This window comes from Cydia pomonella, unplaced genomic scaffold (assembly GCF_033807575.1).
Source record: "Cydia pomonella isolate Wapato2018A unplaced genomic scaffold, ilCydPomo1 PGA_scaffold_46, whole genome shotgun sequence".
NCBI lineage: Eukaryota > Metazoa > Arthropoda > Insecta > Lepidoptera > Tortricidae > Cydia > Cydia pomonella.
Window position 1 is genome coordinate 279023 of NW_026907879.1, and position 22864 is coordinate 301886.

Genomic DNA, 22864 nt, shown 5'->3' on the forward strand with positions numbered 1-22864 from the left:
AAGAAGAAAGGAAACGGTCTCACCCAGTGATGTGGTCAGCGTCCCCCTGGCTATTCTGCGCTCGCAGATCTGCACTTCTTTGGTTGCCGCCGTAGCCCCGCCGCCGCCCTTCCGCTGTGAGCACGTTGACGCAAGATGTCCTGGTTGTCCGCATAAAAAGCAGGTGATATTCGCTGGAACAGCCTTGTCTGGACCTTTGCTCGACGGTTTGTCGATTGTTTTCTTAGCAGCAGCAGGATCTTCGCGTCGTTTACGGCAATCAATCGCTTTATGTCCCGCGATACCGCAGCGATGACAGTTTCCCGCAAAACGCTGGTCTTGAATGCGTGGCTTCTTTGTTTCTGTTTCTAAGGTATCGCCGCCTTCATTGCGCCTTTTCAGGGAGATGCTATTCAGCACTCTACAAAGCTGAGCTCGGGTCTGCAAGACGTGAGAATGGAGCTCCCTTCGTATAATGCTATCTTTTTGTGATAAAACGGATGTCACTAAACCGGTTATCATGTCTTCAGCCATTTCTACGCGTGGTATTCTTTCTATGTATCCCCATAAACGCACAGCCGCTTCACACGCGGTCTCCTTTGTTCCGATGTGAAAGCGCAGGATCTCGTCAAAATAATCTTGAGGTAGCATGGGCTTTGCAAACTTAGCGATGAGCAGTTCTTTAATATGAGGCCAAGTAAGCTGTGTAGCTTGCAATTTTGTAAGGCATGCGGCAGCCCTGCCTTTAAGGGCATGTGTCAGAACTAGCAATAACTCAGCACCTTCAAGCTGTCGACTCTTTATTATGAATTCAGATATGTTGCACCAACCTTCGATGTCTGCTTCGGCCTCATCAGGATCAAATTTAACCAGTCTCGCCATCATTACACTAGAAGTTGCCGCTGAAGGCTGCGGTGTAGCCAATACACGAGTTAGAAGCGCCTCCATATTTTGCAGCAAATTTGGCGTTGCCGTTGTTGTAGCAGCGTCGTTGTTCTCCTCAGGAGCAAGCCCTTTAGATCCCACTTCTGATAAAGGCACTGCAGGGATATTTCCTTCCTTTGGATCATCCATCCTTCGATTTTATTAAATGTGGGTAATTGGGCGAGGAGATAAAACGACGTACAAATGATTCACAATTTTAATTACACATCCAAATCACTAAATACAGTCTTCAATTTAACCACTATACTTTAAATCATCAATTTCACATGACGTTCTGCAGAACACGTGGTACTGTGACCAGATTCAAAACGATTCTACTCGAGCTGTCCTTTTTGCCCACTTTTCCACCGCCATGACACCCACGTAGTATTGCCAGGCCTATAAAAACTGACAACCGCCATGACACCCAGCCCTGTGTTGCCAGGCCTATTAAACTGTCAGATATCACGGCCGTTGCGTCCGGTCCGAATTGTACCAGTGTTCTGCATTACGTCAGAGCGTGTAAGACGACCCGACCGATCTGTCAAATACAAGTACGTCCAACACAATCGAACATGCTGAAACGTCTATCGCCTTCTTTACAATTTTACGTCTAACACGCTCTTAAGTTATCTTTTTAGTCGATGCGCCGTCAAGTACGTATTAATATGTTTATGGTTATGTAGTTATTTTGTATACATGTCTTTGCATCGAATGCAAGAATGCATCGTGTAGTATTTAGTTATGTTCCTATAGTTAGCTACTTCTTTAAAGTCTTGCCGTCATGTACATATTTTCTTAGTTTGACTACCATTTCGTATGTATCTCTCTCAGTTGCGTTAGTTAAACGTTAGCTGGAAGAGATCCCTTAAGGGGATAAGTTCGCTTTTGTACACATTTACTGTATTCTCTCTGTGTTATGTACTTGTTTGTGCAATAAAGTGTTTACTATTACTACTTATCTGTTCAACGACCAACTAGAAACCGAACACAGTTTAAAAAAATAATAAGTAAAATAAAATATATTCAGCACACAATAATATTATCCATACCATAAGCAATACTACGATTCATAATAGTACATTACGATACAAGTGCGAAAAATAGGAAATTCGAAACGAGTGGCGATAAATTAAAACACGACCGAAGGGAGTGTTTTAAATCGACACGAGTTGCGAATTACCTATTCGCACATGTATCGTACAACGTTTTACAGTACATATGGCCCTTTAAATGTTCGACACAGTAACGTAATATGCTACTTCTCGCACTAGTGCTATAAAGTAGCCCCATATGTACTGTAATAGTATGTTACGATACAAGTGCGAAATAAGAAATTCGCACATGTATCGGACGTTTTACAGTACATATGGCCCTTTAAATTTTCGACGTCACGTAATGTGCTAATTGTCGCACTAGTGCGGTAAAGTAACACCATATGTACTGTAATAATACATTACGATACAAGTGCGAAAAATAGGAAAATCGAAACGAGTTGCGAATTACCTATTCGCACTTTTACAGTACATATGGTCCTTTAAATGTTCGACATAGTAACGTAATATGCTCATTTTCGCACTAGTGCGGTAAAGTAACACCATATGTACTGTAAAGGATACTTTTTACGCGAAATTCACATATGATTAGCATTTCTAATAACAAAGTTATTAGTACCATTATTAAATACGTTATATTATATTCGTTGTAAGTACTAAAACTATTTTATTTTTACGTAAACGCATTATATTATTAACTAAAGCAACATTTTTTCACCAATATAATACTTTTTTTCATACATACAATTTTTAAAACATTTTTATATCACATATGCTTTTTCAACCCTCGGACATACTGAGAGTGAAAGTGATCAATAAATTCAACCACAGTCAAATGGCGTTCTAAAAGTTTTAATCGTGTGTCGAAAGATGGCAGTAAATTTACTGTGGCTACAAAGTTTTCTTTGGCAATACACCTCAATTTCAATTTCTTTTTGGTTATATTGAACAACTTTTACCAAGTCGCTACCCGAAAATCGTGAACTCGTAAACTTTAAATTCTATTTGCGATTTCGTGGCTAGTCCCGGATTGAATGTCGTTCAATACTCCGCGTAGTCTAAGGATTGAAAAAACATTGTGCAATAGAGACCGTGCGCGTTGGAGGGTCTGCCATCTTGTGGCCTGAATCGGAACCATAAACATGTACATTTACACGTCACGTGTTTACTTGTGCATAGTAAGTGCTGCCATCTTGTGGGCTACATCGGAACAAAAAACATCACATTTACGCCTCGCGCCAAAAATCTGACGGCTCCTGTGCTGCCTCCTACAGTTCATGCACGCTCTCTATAATTTTAACCAAAACGCAATCCTTAACTGACCATACGTAGCCCTTGTGTCTTGGCAATAAGGTTCACATCCATTTAACAGCGTGAATGGAACGTTGGATGAATGTCTCCAAACCATATAGACAAGGCATAGATTGCTCACTCCATACATCAGTTTTTTTACCACAACGCTTATTTTTTTCTTAATCGACATCAAGTGGCGGATTTATCAGTACTGCTACTTGACGCTAGATGTCGCGACGAAACGGAAAGTCTAATGCTCAACAATTATCAGCTAATATTATAGCCGGATTAACCAGAACCAGGGCTGCCAGTACATACATTTTGATTATACAGTCCAACGTCAAAAATTATACGAAATTCGATTTTAGCTGACTTTTTCAATTCTTACCTCAAAAATCGACTTGTATATAGTAGTAGCGCCGAAACACAGCACAAAAAAGTAAAACACGTCTCACATATTAACAAACACCCATCATATAGAACACCAAACTCATCAAATGGTAAGTCTAAAGAGAAAACTACTCAAACCGTTACCGTATCGTATTATCAAGTTGGCAATCCGTCTCTGTTAATCCCGTGCTGAAATAGAAATGCGAACTAACCATTCGTGTTTTTTCGTATCCAATTTGGCCTAGTGGGTAGTGACCCTGCCTACGAAGCTGATGGTCCCGGGTTCAAATCCTGGTAAGGGCATTTATTCGTGTGATGAGCATGGATATTTGTTCCTGAGTCATGGGTGTCTTCTATGTATTTAAATAATTATTAATAATTATTATATAATTATAGGCGAGCAGCTATTTAGCTGATGAGCCTATGTCACACAGTGTCAGTGTTCAAATATTTATATATTATATATATCGTTGTCTAAGTACCCTCAACACAAGCCTTATTGAGCTTACTGTTTCTTACTACTCAATTTGTGTAATAATGTCCTATAATATTTAAAAAAAAAATTATACCGAACGACTATATACATAATAGATACGATAATCAGTCCCATTATACGAAATTCGTATCGAATTATACGATCTGGCAGCCCTGACCGGAACGTTATTTTCAACTCCTGCTTGTAGTATTAGTTGTAAATTGTTGAGCAATACACTTTTCGTCACTCGTGACACTCGTGACATCTGCAGATGCATTTGTCATTCCAGATCTAGAGCAGAGCCCAACTGGGGAAGTACCTCCACCTTACAGAAAACCGCAGCCAAATAACAGTAGACCCTACTCATAGTGTTGTGTTCCTGCCGGTGAGTAAGGTTGCCAGAGCTCAACGAGGGGGGTGGGGTTAGGGTCGGCAACGCGCATGTAACTCCTCTGGAGTTGCAGGTGTACATAGGCTACGGAGACTGCTTACCATCAGGCAGGCCGTATGCTTGTTTGCCACCGACGTAGTATAAAAAAAAAAACTAGTGTCAAGTAGCGATGTCGAGTACCTACTTAAATAAGTTTTGGGAAGAAAACTGATGTATGGAGAGAGCGCTCTATGCTTATGTACTTATTTATCTATGATCTGAACATATCTCGAGCCGTTTTTTTTTAACTTTACATTCATTTATTTCGCGAATATTTCTATAATCGCATCTTTTTAGCTAATAGTAAAATATACATGTCTAAGAAAAACGTGCCCCTTAATTTGACAACCAAAACAGATGGCGCTGTACTGCGCCATATGTTTTGCGGTCACTGAATTGTCAACCGTCAACTTTTGACAGAGTTTCTCGTTTACCTGTCAAATTCGAAGCACGAAATTGTCTCAGATTTTACACATCTTACTCAATCAATATATCTTTTGTAGTAGTATGCGACAATAAATGGATATCTTGTCCGAAATAAAATCTATTTAATTAAATTTTAAAATATAAAAAAATTAAAAACCGTACGTCCTATAGGAAGTACAAAAGTAGTATTACAATTGATCGCTAAAATAATACAAAACTGATTGTAATATTAGTCAAATATACAATTAAAAATGTGTAGCCATCGATAAAATTAAGTAATCATTATCGTACATCTGATTTACTTATATAAAAATAGTATATTAAGTACATTATAATTGAGTGTGCTTCATGAAGGGCATTTGTAATCTTCTAATATACTTTTGACGACCGGTTTGGCCCGGTGGGTAGTGACCCTGCCTACGAAGCTGATGGCCCCGGGTTCAAATCCTGGTAAGGGCATTTATTCGTGTGACGAGCATGGATATTTGTTCCTGAGTCATGGGTGTTTTCTATGTATTTAAGTATTTATAAATATTGATATATTATATATATCGTTGTCTAAGTACCCTCAACACAAGCCTTATTGAGCTTACTGTGGGACTTAGTCAATTTGTGTAATAATGTCCTATAATATTTATTTATTTATTTACTTATATACCAATAAAATAAAAAATAAAAATATGCTGCAATGCCGAATTTTGTACTTTTAATATTAAAACATTTTTCTGTTTCATTTATTTTCTTTAACACATTGAGTACAGGGAACCCGCTCGGCGGGTTCTCTGTTCGTAGTCGCTTTCCTCTACAAAGCGGGAAAACATAGGGATCGGCTACCAGCGTAGCGCTACGAAAACGTTGGTAGCGAGGTTAAGAATAGTAACAAATTTTCGCATGGCAGGCAGACGGGTTGTGCTGTAGTCAAAATGTCAAAAAAAAAAATGCTTCCATAGGCCTATTGGGTTAATTAGGTACATTTGTTCGAATACATTACATCATACACATATCAATCGTTAATTACATTAAATCGTACTCAAGTACGCATGCCAGGGCACCAAGGGATAGTCTCACGAAAATTTGTAATAAAGGTTCCTGTTTTTAACCTCATAAATCCCAAAAACCTTTATAAGGAAGAAATAAAAAATTCACAATACATGTACCTATAACATTTTAAGAGTTCCCTCGATTTCTCCAAGATCCCATCATCAGACCCCGACTTGGTGCCAACAGGGCCATCTCGGGGTTATACCTGTTCGATTAATTATTTTTTTTTAAATCAGTTCATGATTCTCGGAGATATCGAGTAACATACTCCACCTCCTCCTTTATTGAAGGCGGTAAAAAAAAACAACAATCGTTTAAGAGGACTTCCTCTTATACAAGCTATCATGAAACTGCCCCTAAGCCAGGGATAATCACAGATGTGTACGTCAGTTGTCTTGAGGACAAATCTATAGTACATTGTGTAACGAGGGGGGTAAGTTAAAGTCTGGATACGAGGGTGGTAATCCCCGAAAGCCGGAGGCTGGAGGGCATTAAAGACCCGAGTTTGCAATATTCTTCCCCCCGGAGTTACAATGTTTTTCATCACACTTGATTGAAAATAATGTAAAAATATTGTTAAATTAATCAAATTAAATAATATTAAAGATAAACAAAAATATTAAATTATAAACGTCAGTGTTTTAAAAGTAAAACTTATTTATGCTACTTGGTTTGTATGAACAAGTGACATGATTTAAAAAAAAAACTCCCTAGGGAGTTATAGCTTTTTTTCACAATCCATAACTCCCGCGGGAACGATATAGGCCTTTGTCCTTCAGCACACCTGCATGAAATAAGACCTTTTTCGAACAAGTGTGATGAAAATAATGTATGCCCGCCGATAGGCACAGATATGTCCGTTGATACATGTACAAGTACAAATTACATTTGAAATTTGAACTCCAAACTCCAAAGATAAAAAATGCCCTGGATCTATGCAGGGCGTCCCAAGACTATGGGACATCAAGGGAAAGTACCTTAAATATCTTAGATAGGATATTTTTCTGTAAGAAGACTACGTTATTTTTAAAAGTCAGTAATTCTGCATTTAAATATGTTCTAAGAATTACTGGCTTCGTCTGGGAATCGAACCGACTTAATAATTTTCATGAAATTTGACTCAAACATTTTACGTCGTTCCTTTCTTTTAAAATACTATGTCACTTAAGAAGAATTATTATTTTTTGTCCATTCTTTCAATTGGCATCAGAAAAATATTGGTGATTTTTTTTTCACATTTAAGTCGATTCGATTCCCAGGTGAAGAAAGTAATTCTTAGAAAACCTTTATATGCTGAATTACTGACATTTAAAAATAACATAAAGTCTTCTATGTATTTAAGTATGTATAAATATTTATATATTATATATATCGTTGTCTAAGTGCCCTCAACACAAGCCTTATTGAGCTTACTGTGGGACTCAGTCAATTTGTGTAATAATGTCCTATAATATTTATTTATTATTTATTCTTTCAGCAAAATATCCTATCTACGATATTTAAGGTACTTTCCCTTGATGTCCCGTAGTCTTGGGACGCCCTGCATAGATCCATCATAGCCTATATCATTTGTCACCATGTCTGTATGTTCGAAAGTGACAGGCATAGTGACAGGTGATAAATATGGAACCATGCTGCCACCGCTGTATAGGTATGTCACTTCCGGCCGTCACATCAGTATATCCCCAGCTGCAGTGGTCCCACTCACTTAGTCCACGTTGTGGAACCGCAAGATGGCGCGGCCCTTGATCTCCGAGTTGCACAGCTTGCGGACCACCTCCTGCGCCTCCTCGGCGGGGAACACCGAGTGGGGGGGAGGGGCGATCTGAGAATAAAGAGGAATAGTACATTATTGCAGAGGCCGGGAAAGGGCGATTCGCGGATGAGCTTCGAAGCAAAGAAGACGAATCCACGAATTGCTGTTCCTGCCGAGGTATACACCGTGTTTTTATTGAATTTCGTTAACTTCGGGGTATCGGTAAGTACGTTTACAGAAACTAAATGGCATAGTTAATTTTCAAAAAAAATTTTTATTTTATATAAAGTAACTAAATGTTGCATATAGCGTTGTTGTAACACGGGCATTACATTTAACTCAACGAAACAATTGAAACCTGTGACTTATCAATGTCATTTCGAACGTCGATCGTCCGAGATAGTTGTTACGTTTAGTAGCAAATGTATGAACTCGCACTAAACACTAATCAATAAGTAAACAGGCCCTAAGGCAAGTGTACACGCTCGTAAGGGCCTTATAAGATAAAAATTAATGATTGATTATCTCCGAAATGGAGTTAATTAGAATATCGGTGTCTTTGAGAAAGTTACTTAATTTAAGCTCAGGAATGCACCCTCGAAATTAACGCAAATTAAAAAAAACACGGTGTATATAGTGCTTTTCTCCAAACATGCGAGGAAATCAGGTAAAATAATCATAATTTAAACATGAACCAGCACTCAAATCGAGCCTTCACATCAAAAACGTTAAAATCAATTTCGCTCTTTAATTATTTTTAAAAAGTTAAAGGCTCAACTATTCTGCCATTCAGTACCATTCAATATTCGCTCATTCAATATAATTGTGAAATATAAGCTGTATTTGCACGCATGAGATCCTTAACAAAAATATAAAAGTTATATAGTCTTTGATTTTATTAAGCAGTATTCGCACGATCATACACGTCGGTCTTACACGACTCTATCCTATAGCTTGAAATGACGCTGACCGGGTCGTGTAGACGCGGCCCGCGGCTATATTAATTGGCTGTATGCGTTTTTCTTAGTGATTGTATGTTTTTAAAAAGTAAAAAACAATACAGTGTTAACTTCCGTCCGCTAAAACACGACAATACTGGTTTAATTTTTTTTTTAATTTGTATTTGACCATAACGAAGAACTTCCCGTACTATTTTTGCTACAATAAGGTGAACATTTCCGAGCACATCGGAGAAAATGTGTTTTTTAACTACTAAACAAGTATTCGTAATAAGTGTGTGTACACGGAAAACGGAAACATGATCGCCCTAAATTTACTTGGCGCCGTTCCGTGGAGCAAGAGTTGGGTTGGGTGGGGTTGGGGAGACTGTTTTATTTTTTTAATGTCACAGACAATGACACATGTACGGTTTACATATCGTGTATAACAGATGGCGCTAGTAGTAATTAACTTAGATTATTTAGATACATATTTTAACAGTATTGGGGATGCGGTGGGACGAGGTTACCCGAGCTGCCCGGGACCGGAGTCAGTGGAAGAAAATGGTTCGAGCCCCACACCCCAGCAGCGGGTAACAGATGGCCTACCGCGAACCACGTTCGACGTGTTGCCTCCCTGTCACACTCACGTACAAATTTATAAGTGCGATAGAGAGGCAACACGTTCAACGTGTTTCGCGGTAGGCCCTCAGGATGGAAAGAAGAAGACTAAATAAGTGTTTCTGGAGTAGTTGTTTCAGCCAATAGAGTTTATGGAAAATCGTAACGCTTTTTAAGTTTATAATGCGACGACCGGTTTGGCCTAGTGGGTAGTGACCCTGCCTACGAAGCTGATGGTCCCGGGTTCAAATCCTGGTAAGGGCATTTATTCGTGTGATGAGCATGGATATTTGTTCCTGAGTCATGGGTGTTTTCTATGTATTTAAGTATTTATAAATATTTATATATTATATATATCGTTGTCTAAGTACCCTCAACACAAGCCTTATTGAGCTTACTGTGGGACTTAGTCAATTTGTGTAATAATGTCGTATATTTATTATTTATTTATTTATTATATTTATTAAAAAAAAAAAATACCGTTGCTAAAATATGAACAGCATTTTTGGAGCCTCTCTCCGGTAACGAACACGTCTAATAGGCACCACATTTTTTTTTACTAGTATGTCAAAACATGAAAATTGCTTCTAAAAATGTTGCGAGTATTTTCGATCGATGATCGTAGTCATCGCTTTCTTTTTTTAACCGACTTCAAAAAAGGAGGAGGTTCTCAATTGGACTGAATTTTTTTTTGTGTGTATGTTACTCGATATCTCCGAGAATCGTGAAACGACTTTCAAAATTTTTTTTTAATCGAACGGGTATAACCCCGAGATGGTCCCGTTGGCACCAAGTCGGGGTCTGATGACGGGATCTTGGAGAAATCGAGGGAACTCTTCAAATGTTATAGGTACAGTCAAGGTATTAAATATAGATCCGGACAAAGTGCCAAAAATATATACACACTACCTTAATGCATAGGTAATAAGGTCGTGTATACATATTTTTGGCACTTTTTTCGTGACGATATTTAATACCTTGACTGTACATGTATGGCGCTTTTGGTAATTTTTGAAGTCGGTTTTTGTTAAAAAGTTTTATTGTAAAAATGAGTAAACGTTGTGACCTGCCACAGTTACCTCCATGGCGAAGAGCCCCAAAAGCTCCCACAGCTAATTGGCGAGGAGTTTCTCTCGCCCGTCCTCAGTTCTCCAGGAGTGACCCCAGTGAGTGACCACCTCCATGATAGTTACCTCCCCCTTGGCGACGAGCCCCACCAGCTCCCGCAGCTGCTCCAGCGTGCCGTTGGGCACCACCACCACGTGCACGTGCAGCTCCTCGGCCTTCTTCGCGAACTTGGGGAGGAGCTTCTCCCCCACGTCCTCGGTTACTAGGACCACGCCGCCCTGGAACGTTACATTTTATAAATATATCGTATATTTAGCAACAATCCACGATAGAACTTTGCATAGAACACGATAGTAAAATCGGAACCCCATTTTTACCCCCCCAAGGATCTTCTACGACCATGTAGATACCCATTTTAAAAAAGCAGCAGATGTCATTCCAGATCTAGAGCAGAGCCCAACTGGGGAAGTACCTCCACCTTACAGAAAACCGCAGCCAAATAACACTAGACCCTACTCATAGTGTTGTGTTCCTGCCGGTGAGTAAGGTTGCCAGAGCTCAACGAGGGGGTAGGGTCGGCAACGCGCATGTAACTCCTCTGGAGTTGCAGGCGTACATAGGCTACGGAGGCTGCTTACCATCAGGCGGGCCGTATGCTTATTTGCCACCGTAGTATAAAAAAAAAACTTACATTTGTAAGACGACTTAAAATGATGATCCGTACATTAAGATATCAAGTACTGTAGCAAGAGGTAGTGTCACATGTCTGTTGTCCATCAGCTGCTCGAAGATGACCGACTGGAGCCACATGTACTGTACATGTATATATGTACATGTATGTATGTATGTGTATGTAAACTTCACTTTTTTACCTGCTCCGTAATACTTTTCCATACTTATGGCTGGCATTTATTATATATATATAATATGTATTTTAATATAATAAATAAATAAATAATAAATAAATATTATAGGACATTATTACACAAATTGACTAAGTCCCACAGTAAGCTCAATAAGGCTTGTGTTGAGGGTACTTAGACAACGATATATATAATATATAATTTTTTATAAATACTTAAATACATAGAAAACACCCAAGACTCAGGAGCAAATATCCATGCTCATCACACAAATACATGCCCTTACCAGGATTTGAACCCGGGACCATCAGCTTCGTAGGCAGGGTCACTACCCACTAGGCCAAACCGGTCGTCTAGTATTATGTATGTAATATGTATTTTAATATATTTATGTATATGTATTTATATATCTTTTTTTTATTTATATTTGTATATGATATATTGTTTAGTTTTGTGTTTATTCCGTGCTAGACCTCTTTTATTGCATCTGGAACACTGACATAACATTTTTTTTTTTAAATTCCGCTACCTAAAGGTTGTCTGGAAGAGATCGCTTTTTAGCGATAAGACCGCCTGTTGTTTACCTCTTCTTTATGTGTTGTATTATTTGTACTGTTTCTGTATTGAAGTGTGCAATAAAGTGTATTTGTATTGTATTGTATTGTATTGTACTGTATAGAGGACGTTACCGGCGCTAGGCACTGCAGGGAGCGGTGCAGTGAACGGGATGTGGTGCCGAAGTTCATGACCAGGTCCACGGGGCCGCCGCAGGCGTCTGTTGTACGCTCTATCAGCTGTTTCTCGTACAGGTCTTCGTTCCATTGTACTACTTTTATTCTGAAAATAAATAAATAAAAAATAAATTCGTTTCGTGTTTTAAAGATCGTTATTGTTTTGTAATAAATACGAAGCTGGAATATGTGAAATTCTTTGTACGTTTTAATAGGAGACAACTTGATATCGTAGATGTAGATGTAGGTACTCGGTCCGGCCGTGTTCCCGGCGCGGCTGTACGTTTATGAATTAGTTTTAGATCGGTACTCGGTCCGCCCTCGGTCCGGCCGTGTTCCCGGCTCGGCTGCCCGTATATGAATTAGTTTTAGATCGGTACTCAGTCCGCCCTCGGTCCGGCCGTGTTCCCGGCGCGGCTGCCCGTGTATGAATTAGTTTTAGATCGGTACTCGGTCCGGCCGTGTTCCCAGCGGGCCGGCCGCATATGAATTAGTTTTATATCGGTACTCGGTCCGCCCTAGGTCCGGCCGTGTTCCCAGCGGGCCGGCCGCATATGAATTAGTTTTATATCGGTACTCGGTCCGCCCTAGGTCCGGCCGTGTTCCCAGCGGGCCGGCCGCATATGAATTAGTTTTATATCGGTACTCGGTCCGCCCTAGGTCCGGCCGTGTTCCCAGCGGGCCGGCCGCAGATGAATTAGTTTTATATCGGTACTCGGTCCGCCCTAGGTCCGGCCGTGTTCCCAGCGGGCCGGCCGCATATGAATTAGTTTTATATCGGTACTCGGTCCGCCCTAGGTCCGGCCGTGTTCCCAGCGGGCCGGCCGCATATGAATTAGTTTTATATCGGTACTCGGTCCGCCCTCGGTCCGGCCGTGTCCCCCGGCGGCGGCGTGGGGGTCGCGCGGGGCGGGCGGTGATTACACACACACTCCAATCAAAATAAACCAATACACCAATATTTAAACCAATGATACAACTTTCTTCACGACGGACCAGAAACTTTAAGACATTTCATTTCAGAAATGCAGTGAAATGTATTTTTATTATTTCGCGGTTCATATAGAAATTAATTGAAAGAACGGACGACAGGCCAGATAAGATCCTATCGCGGGCCGGAGCTGGCCCGCGGGCCATGCTTTGCCCACCACTGATTTAAACTATACATTTTTTTTCCATAATCGATAATAATTAGAAGAAATTCGGATGGGAGATTCAATGAAGGGCGGAGGTGACGAACACCCAACCACAGGCCCGACAGACCACTTTCTTCTTTTTTTCACATAATCAATAATATAATAGGAGAAATCTTTTTTATACTACGTCGATGGCAAACAAGCATACGGCCCGCCTGATGGTAAGCAATCTCCGTAGCCTATGTACGCCTGCAACTCCAGAGGGGTTACATGCGCGTTGCCAACCCTTTGGCAAATATTACAGTCACAACTTAAGTAATTTACTTTTACAGTACATATGGTGCTACTTTACCGCACTAGTGCGAAAATTAGCATATTACGTTACTGTGTCGAACATTTAAAGGGTCATATGTACTGTAAAACGTTGTACGACACACGTGCGAATAGGTAATTCGCAACTCGTGTCGATTTAAAACACTCCCTTCGGTCGTGTTTTAATTTACCGACACTCGTTTCGAATTTTCTATTTTTCGCACTTGTATCGTAATATACTATTAAAATGTTCTACTATTATATTTACCATTTTGTTTCTTATGAATAGTATATATTACATCACTTAAAAAAATCGTACTTTTCTATTAAAATATAATCTTGTTTCCATACTTTTTGCCTTGTGTAAAGTAGCACCATATGTACTGTAAAAGTTTTAATCATATGTCTAAATATGGCAGTAAATTTACTTTAGCTACAAAATTTGACAATACTCACTCTTCGCTGTCCTTGGCGTACAGGAAACCTTCATCCTTGAGCGTGGCGACAGATATCCGCACGCGGTCGTGCCAGCAGGACTGGCGGAAGTAGTGGCTGGCTATGCGCAGGGCCCAGAGCGCGAGGCCGCCGGTGCCGACTATGAGGACGGTGGCTATGTCCTTGTGGTCTGGCCCTGGAATGTTAATATACACATTTAAAAGTTTGACGACCAGTTTGGCCTAGTGGGTAGTGACCCTGCCTACGAAGCCGATGGTCCCGGGTTTAAATCCTGGTAAGGGCATTTATTCGTGTGATGAGCATGGATATTTGTTCCTGAGTCATGGGTGTTTTCTATGTATTTAAGTATTTATAAATATTTATATATTATATAATATATATCGTTGTCTAAGTACCCTCAACACAAGCCTTATTGAGTTTACTGTGGGACTTAGTCAATTTGTGTAATAATGTCCTATAATAATTATTTATTTATTTTAAAAAAAGTTGCTATCCGATAAAATGTTGTCTACGTCTGTCAAGCTGTTTTTAATAACGTTTTTGTCAAAAAAAAACATTTTTGACAAAAGCTTTTTTCGCTGACTGTACATTTCCTGTATTTAATTTGAACATGGATCGGAAACCGGTATTTTTTTGTTTGGGAACGAAAACGGTATTTTTTCGTTCTCTGTTAATTACTTCATTTCTAATAGGGTTTCCAATTTTTTGAAACGCTTGTAACTAAAAGTTTCCCTAAAATTCAACTTTTATACTAAAAACGGCTATAAATATGTTAAATTAACAAAATATATTTTGACAGATGCTTTCGCGCCCAAAACGCTCTTTGAAAATTGTGTGACGTCACAGTTTACGGTTTGACACATAACTACATACACATGTAGAAGATACGAGCTGTCAACTGACATTGTCAATCTAACAGTGTCAATCCGAGAGTTGTGACGTCATCAGAATCTTCAATGACGTTTCGAGTTTGGTCACGTGACGTGTGCCAAAAGATATTTTAAATTCAATATTTACAAAAATATGGTCATTACAGGTCCCCTAAAAGTAGTTTAACATGTTCTTATAATCCAAAAGAATTTATTGGGATACCATTCTGCCCTAAGATTTGTAGATGGAAACAACCCTATTAGGAAATCTAATAATACGAAGTTGTTATCTGAAAATACAACTGGAGTATAAAATGAACCGAAATATATGGTTATTTCGAACTTTTTACAAAACAACGGTTCCGATCCCTGTTTTATAAATACATATACAGCTTTACTTTTTAGATGTAATGCTCGTAAATGTCACGCCCGTCGACGCTGCCCGTGTTGACGGTGTTCATGGCGACCTTCCAGAATTACTGACATGACGTAAGCCTTTGATCATGTGGACCATGAAATAGTAGGTACTGATATAGGGTGTGCCTCAGGGAAGTGTATTAGGCCCCCTACTTTACAGTGTTGACTGACCTTCCAGGATCTTGTGCAGACAGTCGCTGCCCGTGTTGACGGTGTTCATGGCGACCTTCCAGAATTACTGACATGACGTAAGCCTTTGATCATGTGGACCATGAAATAGTAGGTACTGATATAGGGTGTGCCTCAGGGAAGTGTATTAGGCCCCCTACTTTACAGTGTTGACTGACCTTTCAGGATCTTGTGCAGACAGTCGCTGCCCGTGTTGACGGTGTTTCATGGCGACCTTCCAGAATTACTGACATGACGTAAGCCTTTGATCATGTGGACCATGAAATAGTAGGTACTGATATAGGGTGTGCCTCAGGGAAGTGTATTAGGCCCCCTACTTTACAATGTTGACTTGTCAGGAGATATTGAAACGACCTTTACCGAGCATAGACTACTTTATTCACCAATCGCTTAGCCTACCCACATCATTGTCACTATCAAGATACCTACAACCCCCCTGTTACAAAAAGAAATTAAATTGTACAAGATGTATGGAATTGAACCCATTAACTCATCCTCTTTCCTTAAATTTTAATCGTAACATTCCATCTTATTGACATTAATATTATATTATACGAATAGTTAATTTGATTGAATAAGTAAAATTGGCTTCATTAATTATGCGTAACATAATTAATTGGTGAGATACTCATAACTATTTAATTTTATTATTTTTATTTAGCAACTATATGAACATGTTCACCCGCATGCTGTGGTGTCACATAATAGTAGAATTGTACTAATAAGGTTTTAGCTTAGATTTTACGAGTTTATGCATGCATAATGTTCAATTACCAAATTCGTAAAAAAAAAAATGCAAAATCAACTCAAGACCCGTGACATGTTTAATTACATTCAAATTTAACACATCATCTGATCATTTTCTTACAACTAGAATTAATTATCATTGTTATTATTATTCACTTGCGGTACACCAGGTGCGGAGTATCCCCACCGATCAGGAGGCCTCACTGTCCTGCCAAAGCGAGAAACAAAGTAATCAGTTGTCTGCGATACCGGACCGGTACGTTCGAAACTACGTGTGGTACTGGAGCCGCGCATTCGGTTTGCCCCGGTGTCACCTGCTACTATATCATCATACGGAAAGTAGTCAACAGGTGAATCGCGGCGCCGCGTGGAGTCTAATATGAGTTGTCTGCGATTTCGTCGTATTGTTCTGCCCGTCTGAAGTTTGACTGAATATGATCTAGGGCCTACTAATGCTTTGATTTTACCGTCACACCACCTGCCATTATTACGAGCCTTCACTAACGAGCCAGGTTCAAGCAGTCTAAGGTTTTTACTTCCCCTATCAAAATATATTTTTTGCGTAAGTTGACGGTCTTGCAATTCTTGACGAATTTTCGTGTTGTCTACGGGTTTAGGTAATAGTCGCTCTGGCAAGCAAGGCAAAGGACTACGCAATTTCCTATTTTTTAGGATTTCTGCCGGAGACGGTAACTTGTCGCTAATGGGTGTATTTAAATAACCTAACAGAGCCAGTCTGAAGTCCGAAGAATCTTCTACGGTTTTACGTAATATTGACTTTATTGTCTGAACAGCCCGCTCCACTTGTCCATTGGATTGGGCATATCTAGGTGATGACGTATGATGCTCAAAGCCCCACTCTTTACTAAAGTTTTGAAATGATGTCGACGAAAATTCCGGCCCATTATCTGAAAACACGATATCCGGTATCCCCTCCCTACAAAAAATATTTTTTAAATGATTAATCACATGCCCCGACGTAAGGGACCCTAATTTTATAACCTCCACATACTTGCTAAAATAATCAATAATGCAGAGATACGATTCACTCCCGTAGTGAAAAATATCAGTACCGACCTTTGACCAAGGACGCGACGGAACATTATGCGGTATCAAAGATTGTTTACTATTCTCTTTCCTATGCATAAGGCAGGGTTGACAATGAGAGATCATATCTTTAATCTGAGAATTCATATTCGGCCAATACATTATCTCCCTAGCCCTTAATTTGCACTTTTCAACCCCTAAATGTCCTATATGTATTTTTTGCAACATCTCTCTACGCAAACACTTTGGTATTACTATTCGTTCGCCTTTCCATATCATATCGTAAGCTACCGTTAACTCGTCCCTACAGTTCCAGTAAGGTTTAATAACATCATCTACTTGAGATTTGTGTGCAGGCCATCCTTTTCTAATGATCTTTTTAGGATTTGCATTTCGCTATCCGTACTATACGATTTTTGCAATCTCAAAAAATGCGAATCCGTTAATGGATTGCTAACCGCTACCGCACATACCTGCGCTTGCGCGTCCAGGTGGTCCCGCGGTTCCTCGGGCATCTCGCTTGCGCCCGCTGGCGCAGGCGCAACAGCACGCGATAATGTGTCCGCTACGTATAAATACTTCCCTGGCTTATACACTAGCGTGAAAGTGTAAGGTTGCAACCTCAGCAACATCCTTTGCAATCGGGCCGGCGCGCTTGCTATTGGCTTATTTATGATGCTAATTAGTGGCTTATGGTCAGTTTCAATTGTCACGTCGCCTCGACCGTAAATGTAAGTATAGAACTTCTCACATGCAAAAACACAAGCTAACAGTTCTTTCTCAATTTGTGCATATGCTTGCTCTGCCTTCGTTAACGAACGTGACGCATAGCACACCGGCAAGTTATTTTGCAATAAGCACGCACCAAGACCGTTTTTAGACGAATCTACAGACAATGTCACCTCCTTATCTAAGCTATAGTACTGCAGTACCGGTGGACTAATCAGACACTTTTTAAGCTCATCAAAACATTTGTCATGGCGGTCGTCCCAGTGCCATGCAATATTTTTCTTTAATAATTCCCTAAGTAAATGAGATTTATCTGAGAGGTTCGGAATAAAGCTACCTACATACGTAACAAGACCTAAAAACCTTTCTAAATCTTTCACATTCTGCGGTCTAGGCATATTTCTAATCGGAAGTGTGTGTGAACTGTCTGGTAAAATTCCATGTTCCGATATAATATGTCCCAAATATTTCAATTGCGACAACCCTATTTTACATTTTTGCTTATTGAGTTTAATATTAATTTGCCTGCACCTCTCCAGAACTTGACGCAAACGCTTATCGTGTATCTCCTTCGTTTCGCCATAAACGAGGTAAATCATCTATAAATAATATAGTCCCCTCAATATCATCAAATTGCTCGTATAACCTCTTATGAAATATTTCCGACGCCGACGAAATTCCAAACGGCATTCTTAGGAATTTATACCTACCGAACACGGAATTAAAAGTACATAAATCCGTCGAATCATCACTCAACTTCACCTGCCAGAACGACTGTTTCGCATCCAACGTACTAAAATATTTGGCACCTGCTAAATTCGCGGTTATTTCGTTTAACGTTGGTAACTTAAAATGCTCCCTACGGATGGCTTTATTAAGATCGCGCGGATCTAAACAAATACGGAGATCACCATTTGCCTTTTTTACGACCGTCATACTATTAACCCAGTCGGTAGGTCCTTCGACCTTCGCCACAACCCCTTGCTGTAACATCTCGTCAAGCTTCTTTTTAACACCCTCGCGTAGCGCAATTGGTAGTTTACGCGGTGCATGTACGACCGGACGCGCATCTTCCCTTAATCTTATCTTATACTCGCCTGGCAAACATCCCATCCCTATAAACACATCCTCAAAATCGTTCAATATTTCCTCACTACTATTTCTCACCGATGAATCTAAGCTATAAATACGTTTAACGAGATTCATCTCATTACACGCAATTCTCCCTAATACAGGGGATGAATTTACGTCAGCAATAATACATTTCAGTACGTACGCATTTCCCCTGCACATAACTTTTAGCATCGCTTTGCCTACCACCCTAATCGAAGCTCCCGAGTAGCCCGTCAACTTAGTCCGCGTTTGAGCCAATTCATCATCTTTAATACCTATCTTTGATAAGAACCTGTGAGGCAAAACGTTCACGTCAGCTCCAGTATCCAGTTTGAATGACACAACGGTATTCCTTATCAAAATATCTTCATACCAACTGTTTTTTGAGTTACTATTATTATTACGACTCACCTGATCAGTGGAGTTCTCCTGTACCATGTACACACGGCACATCCTAGCAAAATGATTTGCCTTATTGCATCGAGTACATCTCTGGCCGTACGCCGGACATTTAAATCTATCATGCACCCGACCACAATAGTCGCATTTCTTGTTATTTTTCCTGCTAAATTGCCCATTTTGCCGCGGTGCCGGTGACATTCCATCACTGCCATCCCGGTTGGCTGACAGCGGCGGCGCGGCGCGCGCGCGATACTGACTGGCGGCGCGGACGCCACAACGGCACACGGCGGGCGCAGGCGACCCGCGGCGTCCAGGTGGCGCCGTCCGGCGCCTGAAGTGTACCTCACATACTCTTTCTTCTCGCTCTTGCTCGGTGACCTCGTGAATGTGACTGTCAGGTCCTTTCTCCGACTTAATATGGTTCGCTTGTGCTCGCGACATTTCCGCTATCCTACTGATATCCATCGCTTTCGTTAGTGTGAGGTCACATTCGCGTAGCAACCGTTCTCTCAAAGCATCCTCAGTGAGACCACATATCAGCCTATCTTTTATGAGGTCGTCGTTCAACTCTCCAAACTCACAAGTTTTCGCCAATCTTTTTAGCTCAAACGTATATTGCTCAGTTGATTCACCGTCCAATTGATTACGCATAAAAAACTTGTGTCGCTCCATTGTCAAGTTCTTCGTAGGCAAAAATATTTATCAAATCTGTCTAATAAGGCTTTTGTTGTCGCAAACGTCTCCGTGAATTGGTCATATACTTCTCTGCACTGTTCCCCGATAACATGCAATAATATGCTAAGTTGTACATCCTCGGTCTTTTTGCCGAATTCACATGCTTTTGAATATGTTTCAAAGGACTTCCGCCATTTTGACCATTGTCTGCTAAGATTGCCCGTAGTTACACTCGCGATATCGTTTTCAAAACAAAACGGAGATGGAGGTTTAAGTGTCGACTCCATCGCAAATCACTCACAGTTTATTTTTTGCACTTGATAAGTAGTCAGAATCACTAAATTAATCACTTTTAACTATAAAAACCGGCTGCGCCATGTCAGGAGATATTGAAACGACCTTTACCGAGCATAGACTACTTTATTCACCAATCGCTTAGCCTACCCACATCATTGTCACTATCAAGATACCTACAGACTGACCTTCCAGGATCTTGTGCAGGCAGTCGCTGCCCGTGTTGACGATGCTCATGGCGACCTTCCAGAATTAACGACATGATCAAAGCCTTTGATCATGTGGAGCGTTAAATAGTAGGTACTAATATAAGGTGTGCCTCAGGGAAGTGTATTAGGCCCCCTACTTTACAATGTTGACTGACCTTCTAGGATCTTGTGCAGGCAGTCGCTGCCCGTGTTGACGATGCTCATGGCGACCTTCCAGAATTAACGACATGATCAAAGCCTTTGATCATGTGGAGCACGAAATAGTAGGTACTAATATAAGGTGTGCCTCAGGGAAGTGTATTAGGCCCCCTACTTTACAGTGTTGACTGACCTTCCAGGATCTTGTGCAGGCAGTCGCTGCCCGTGTTGACGGTGTTCATGGCGAGCAGCGCGCCGGTGGGCAGCATGGCGGCCACGCTCAGCGGCAGCTCGGGCGGCACGCGCACCAGGCACTTGAAGTCCGGGACCACTATGTAGTCCGCGTAGCCGTGGGGGACTCCTGGAATGTTTGAATTAGAAATTAAATAACGAATATTTCATTACGTTGTGCTAGTCTTATACTAAAATTAAGTTAGCCTTTCATAATTCATAATTATTGTCATTGTGAGAATGCATGAACTGGCACAGAAATCATATCCCTTAATTGCATTATTAACAAGTGTACATGTCTGTAAGCAGTAATTTATTTTATTCTTTAAAGAAAACTCTAATTTTTACAAGCTTGCTTAACTTTATATGTTCGTATGTAACCAACTTTTTTTTTTTTCAAATCTTGCAAACCATTTTTTAACCACTTTCTGATATCAGATTGAGCTGAAAATTTGCAGACATATGTAATTAACGCAACATTATGGTACCATCGAGCTGATCTGATGATGGCGACAGGAGATGGGAATGGGAACTCTGTGATGGAACAACGCAACCTAATTGTGTTTGGGGTTTTTACAATTGTTTCGATGAGTATTAGTTGCCCGTGGTAAGAAAAGTACAGTCAGCGACAAAAGCTTATACCAAAAATTGTGACATGTAGTATAGAAATTCCAGAATCTAACACATCATAATAGTAAGTTTTGAATAGGCTGACGACCGGTGTCCTGCACCTTAGAATTATATAGGACATGCCTGCAACTCAGTTACATTTGGGAATTCATAGGGTAGCATGCAAGATGAGAACGTGCATTCTTGTTTGCGCTACGGAATCATAATGTGGGGAAACAGCGCTGATGCAAATGAATTAATTGTTATGCAAAAGAAATGCATCCGTATACTGGCTAAAATTAGGTGCCATATTTCAAAGAATATGAAATTTCAACACTATCTGGCATCTATTCTAGAACTGGCAACTTTCGTGCGCAAAAATTCACGCATATTCAGACGAACTCAAAGTCGCCGAAGAGAGCTCAACCTAGTAATACAGGCATTAAGTACACAATTATTTCGAAGCAGCCCAAACTATGCTGTGACGACTTTATAATAGAATCCCTGCCCATATTAAGTCAGACGAAAATTTAACAATATTTATTAAGAAACTTAAAAAGCACCTTAAAAAAATATTTTTATTCTGTCGATGAGTTTGTAGAGGACAGTACTTGAACTTAGTTTAATTTGTAAACATGTATATTTGATGTGTATAATGTTAGAATAATATGTGTGTATGTTAATTAGTGTAGTTATTGCAACACCCGAATCGGGTAGCATGTATGAACCTGATATAATATTTATTTGTACCTGCTACATGTATGCAATTATAAAAGAATAAAGAATGGCTGACCTTCGTACGGGTACAGAACGATCCTGTCGCCTTCTTTGATGCCTTCTGTGTCGGCATTCTTGCCAATGGCGTCAACCACTCCAGCCACCTCGTAGCCAGGGAAAAGGGCCCCGTCGCGTAATCCTATAACAATGTTACTGAAGATTAAGTTTGTCTGTTTTTAAGCGTCTCAAATAATCCTGGTTTTGTCGGAATCCAATGTCTGCAATGCATTAACTTTGTAAGCTCCATTGTGTATTACAACATAAACTCTGTTTCCATCCATTAGAACCTTTCATAAACAAATGATATTCATCCCAATTTACTATACAACAAGGTTCAAATTAAAAATAGTAATAGTCATTAAGGAATTAACTTTAGAACAACAGAATTAACTTTGAACAAAAAACACAAATGTTCACGCTAAAAAGAGTAGGCATCGTGATTTCCGAGAGCATTTTAAGAGTTGCTATAAAAATACTAAATTAACAATTATAGATCGTGTCACTCACGAAGACGCGTGCCTGGA

At 40.1% G+C, this 22864-nt stretch overlaps 1 protein-coding gene across 1 annotated transcript in view; it reads right to left on the bottom strand.

Moving 5' to 3' along the window:
• Positions 1-1106: 1106 nt before the first annotated feature.
• LOC133534043 (uncharacterized) overlaps positions 1107-22864 on the bottom strand; it is a 57278-nt gene continuing 35520 nt past the window's right edge. The window contains exons 4-10 of the mRNA XM_061873138.1: positions 22357-22479; positions 20917-21084; positions 13895-14069; positions 11949-12096; positions 10522-10674; positions 7722-7838; positions 1107-6218 (exon numbers count right to left, since the gene is read on the bottom strand). Of these exons, the coding sequence (XP_061729122.1) occupies positions 7722-7838; positions 10522-10674; positions 11949-12096; positions 13895-14069; positions 20917-21084; positions 22357-22479 (884 nt within the window). The 3' untranslated portion in view covers positions 1107-6218. The remainder of the gene's footprint in view (positions 6219-7721; positions 7839-10521; positions 10675-11948; positions 12097-13894; positions 14070-20916; positions 21085-22356; positions 22480-22864) is intronic.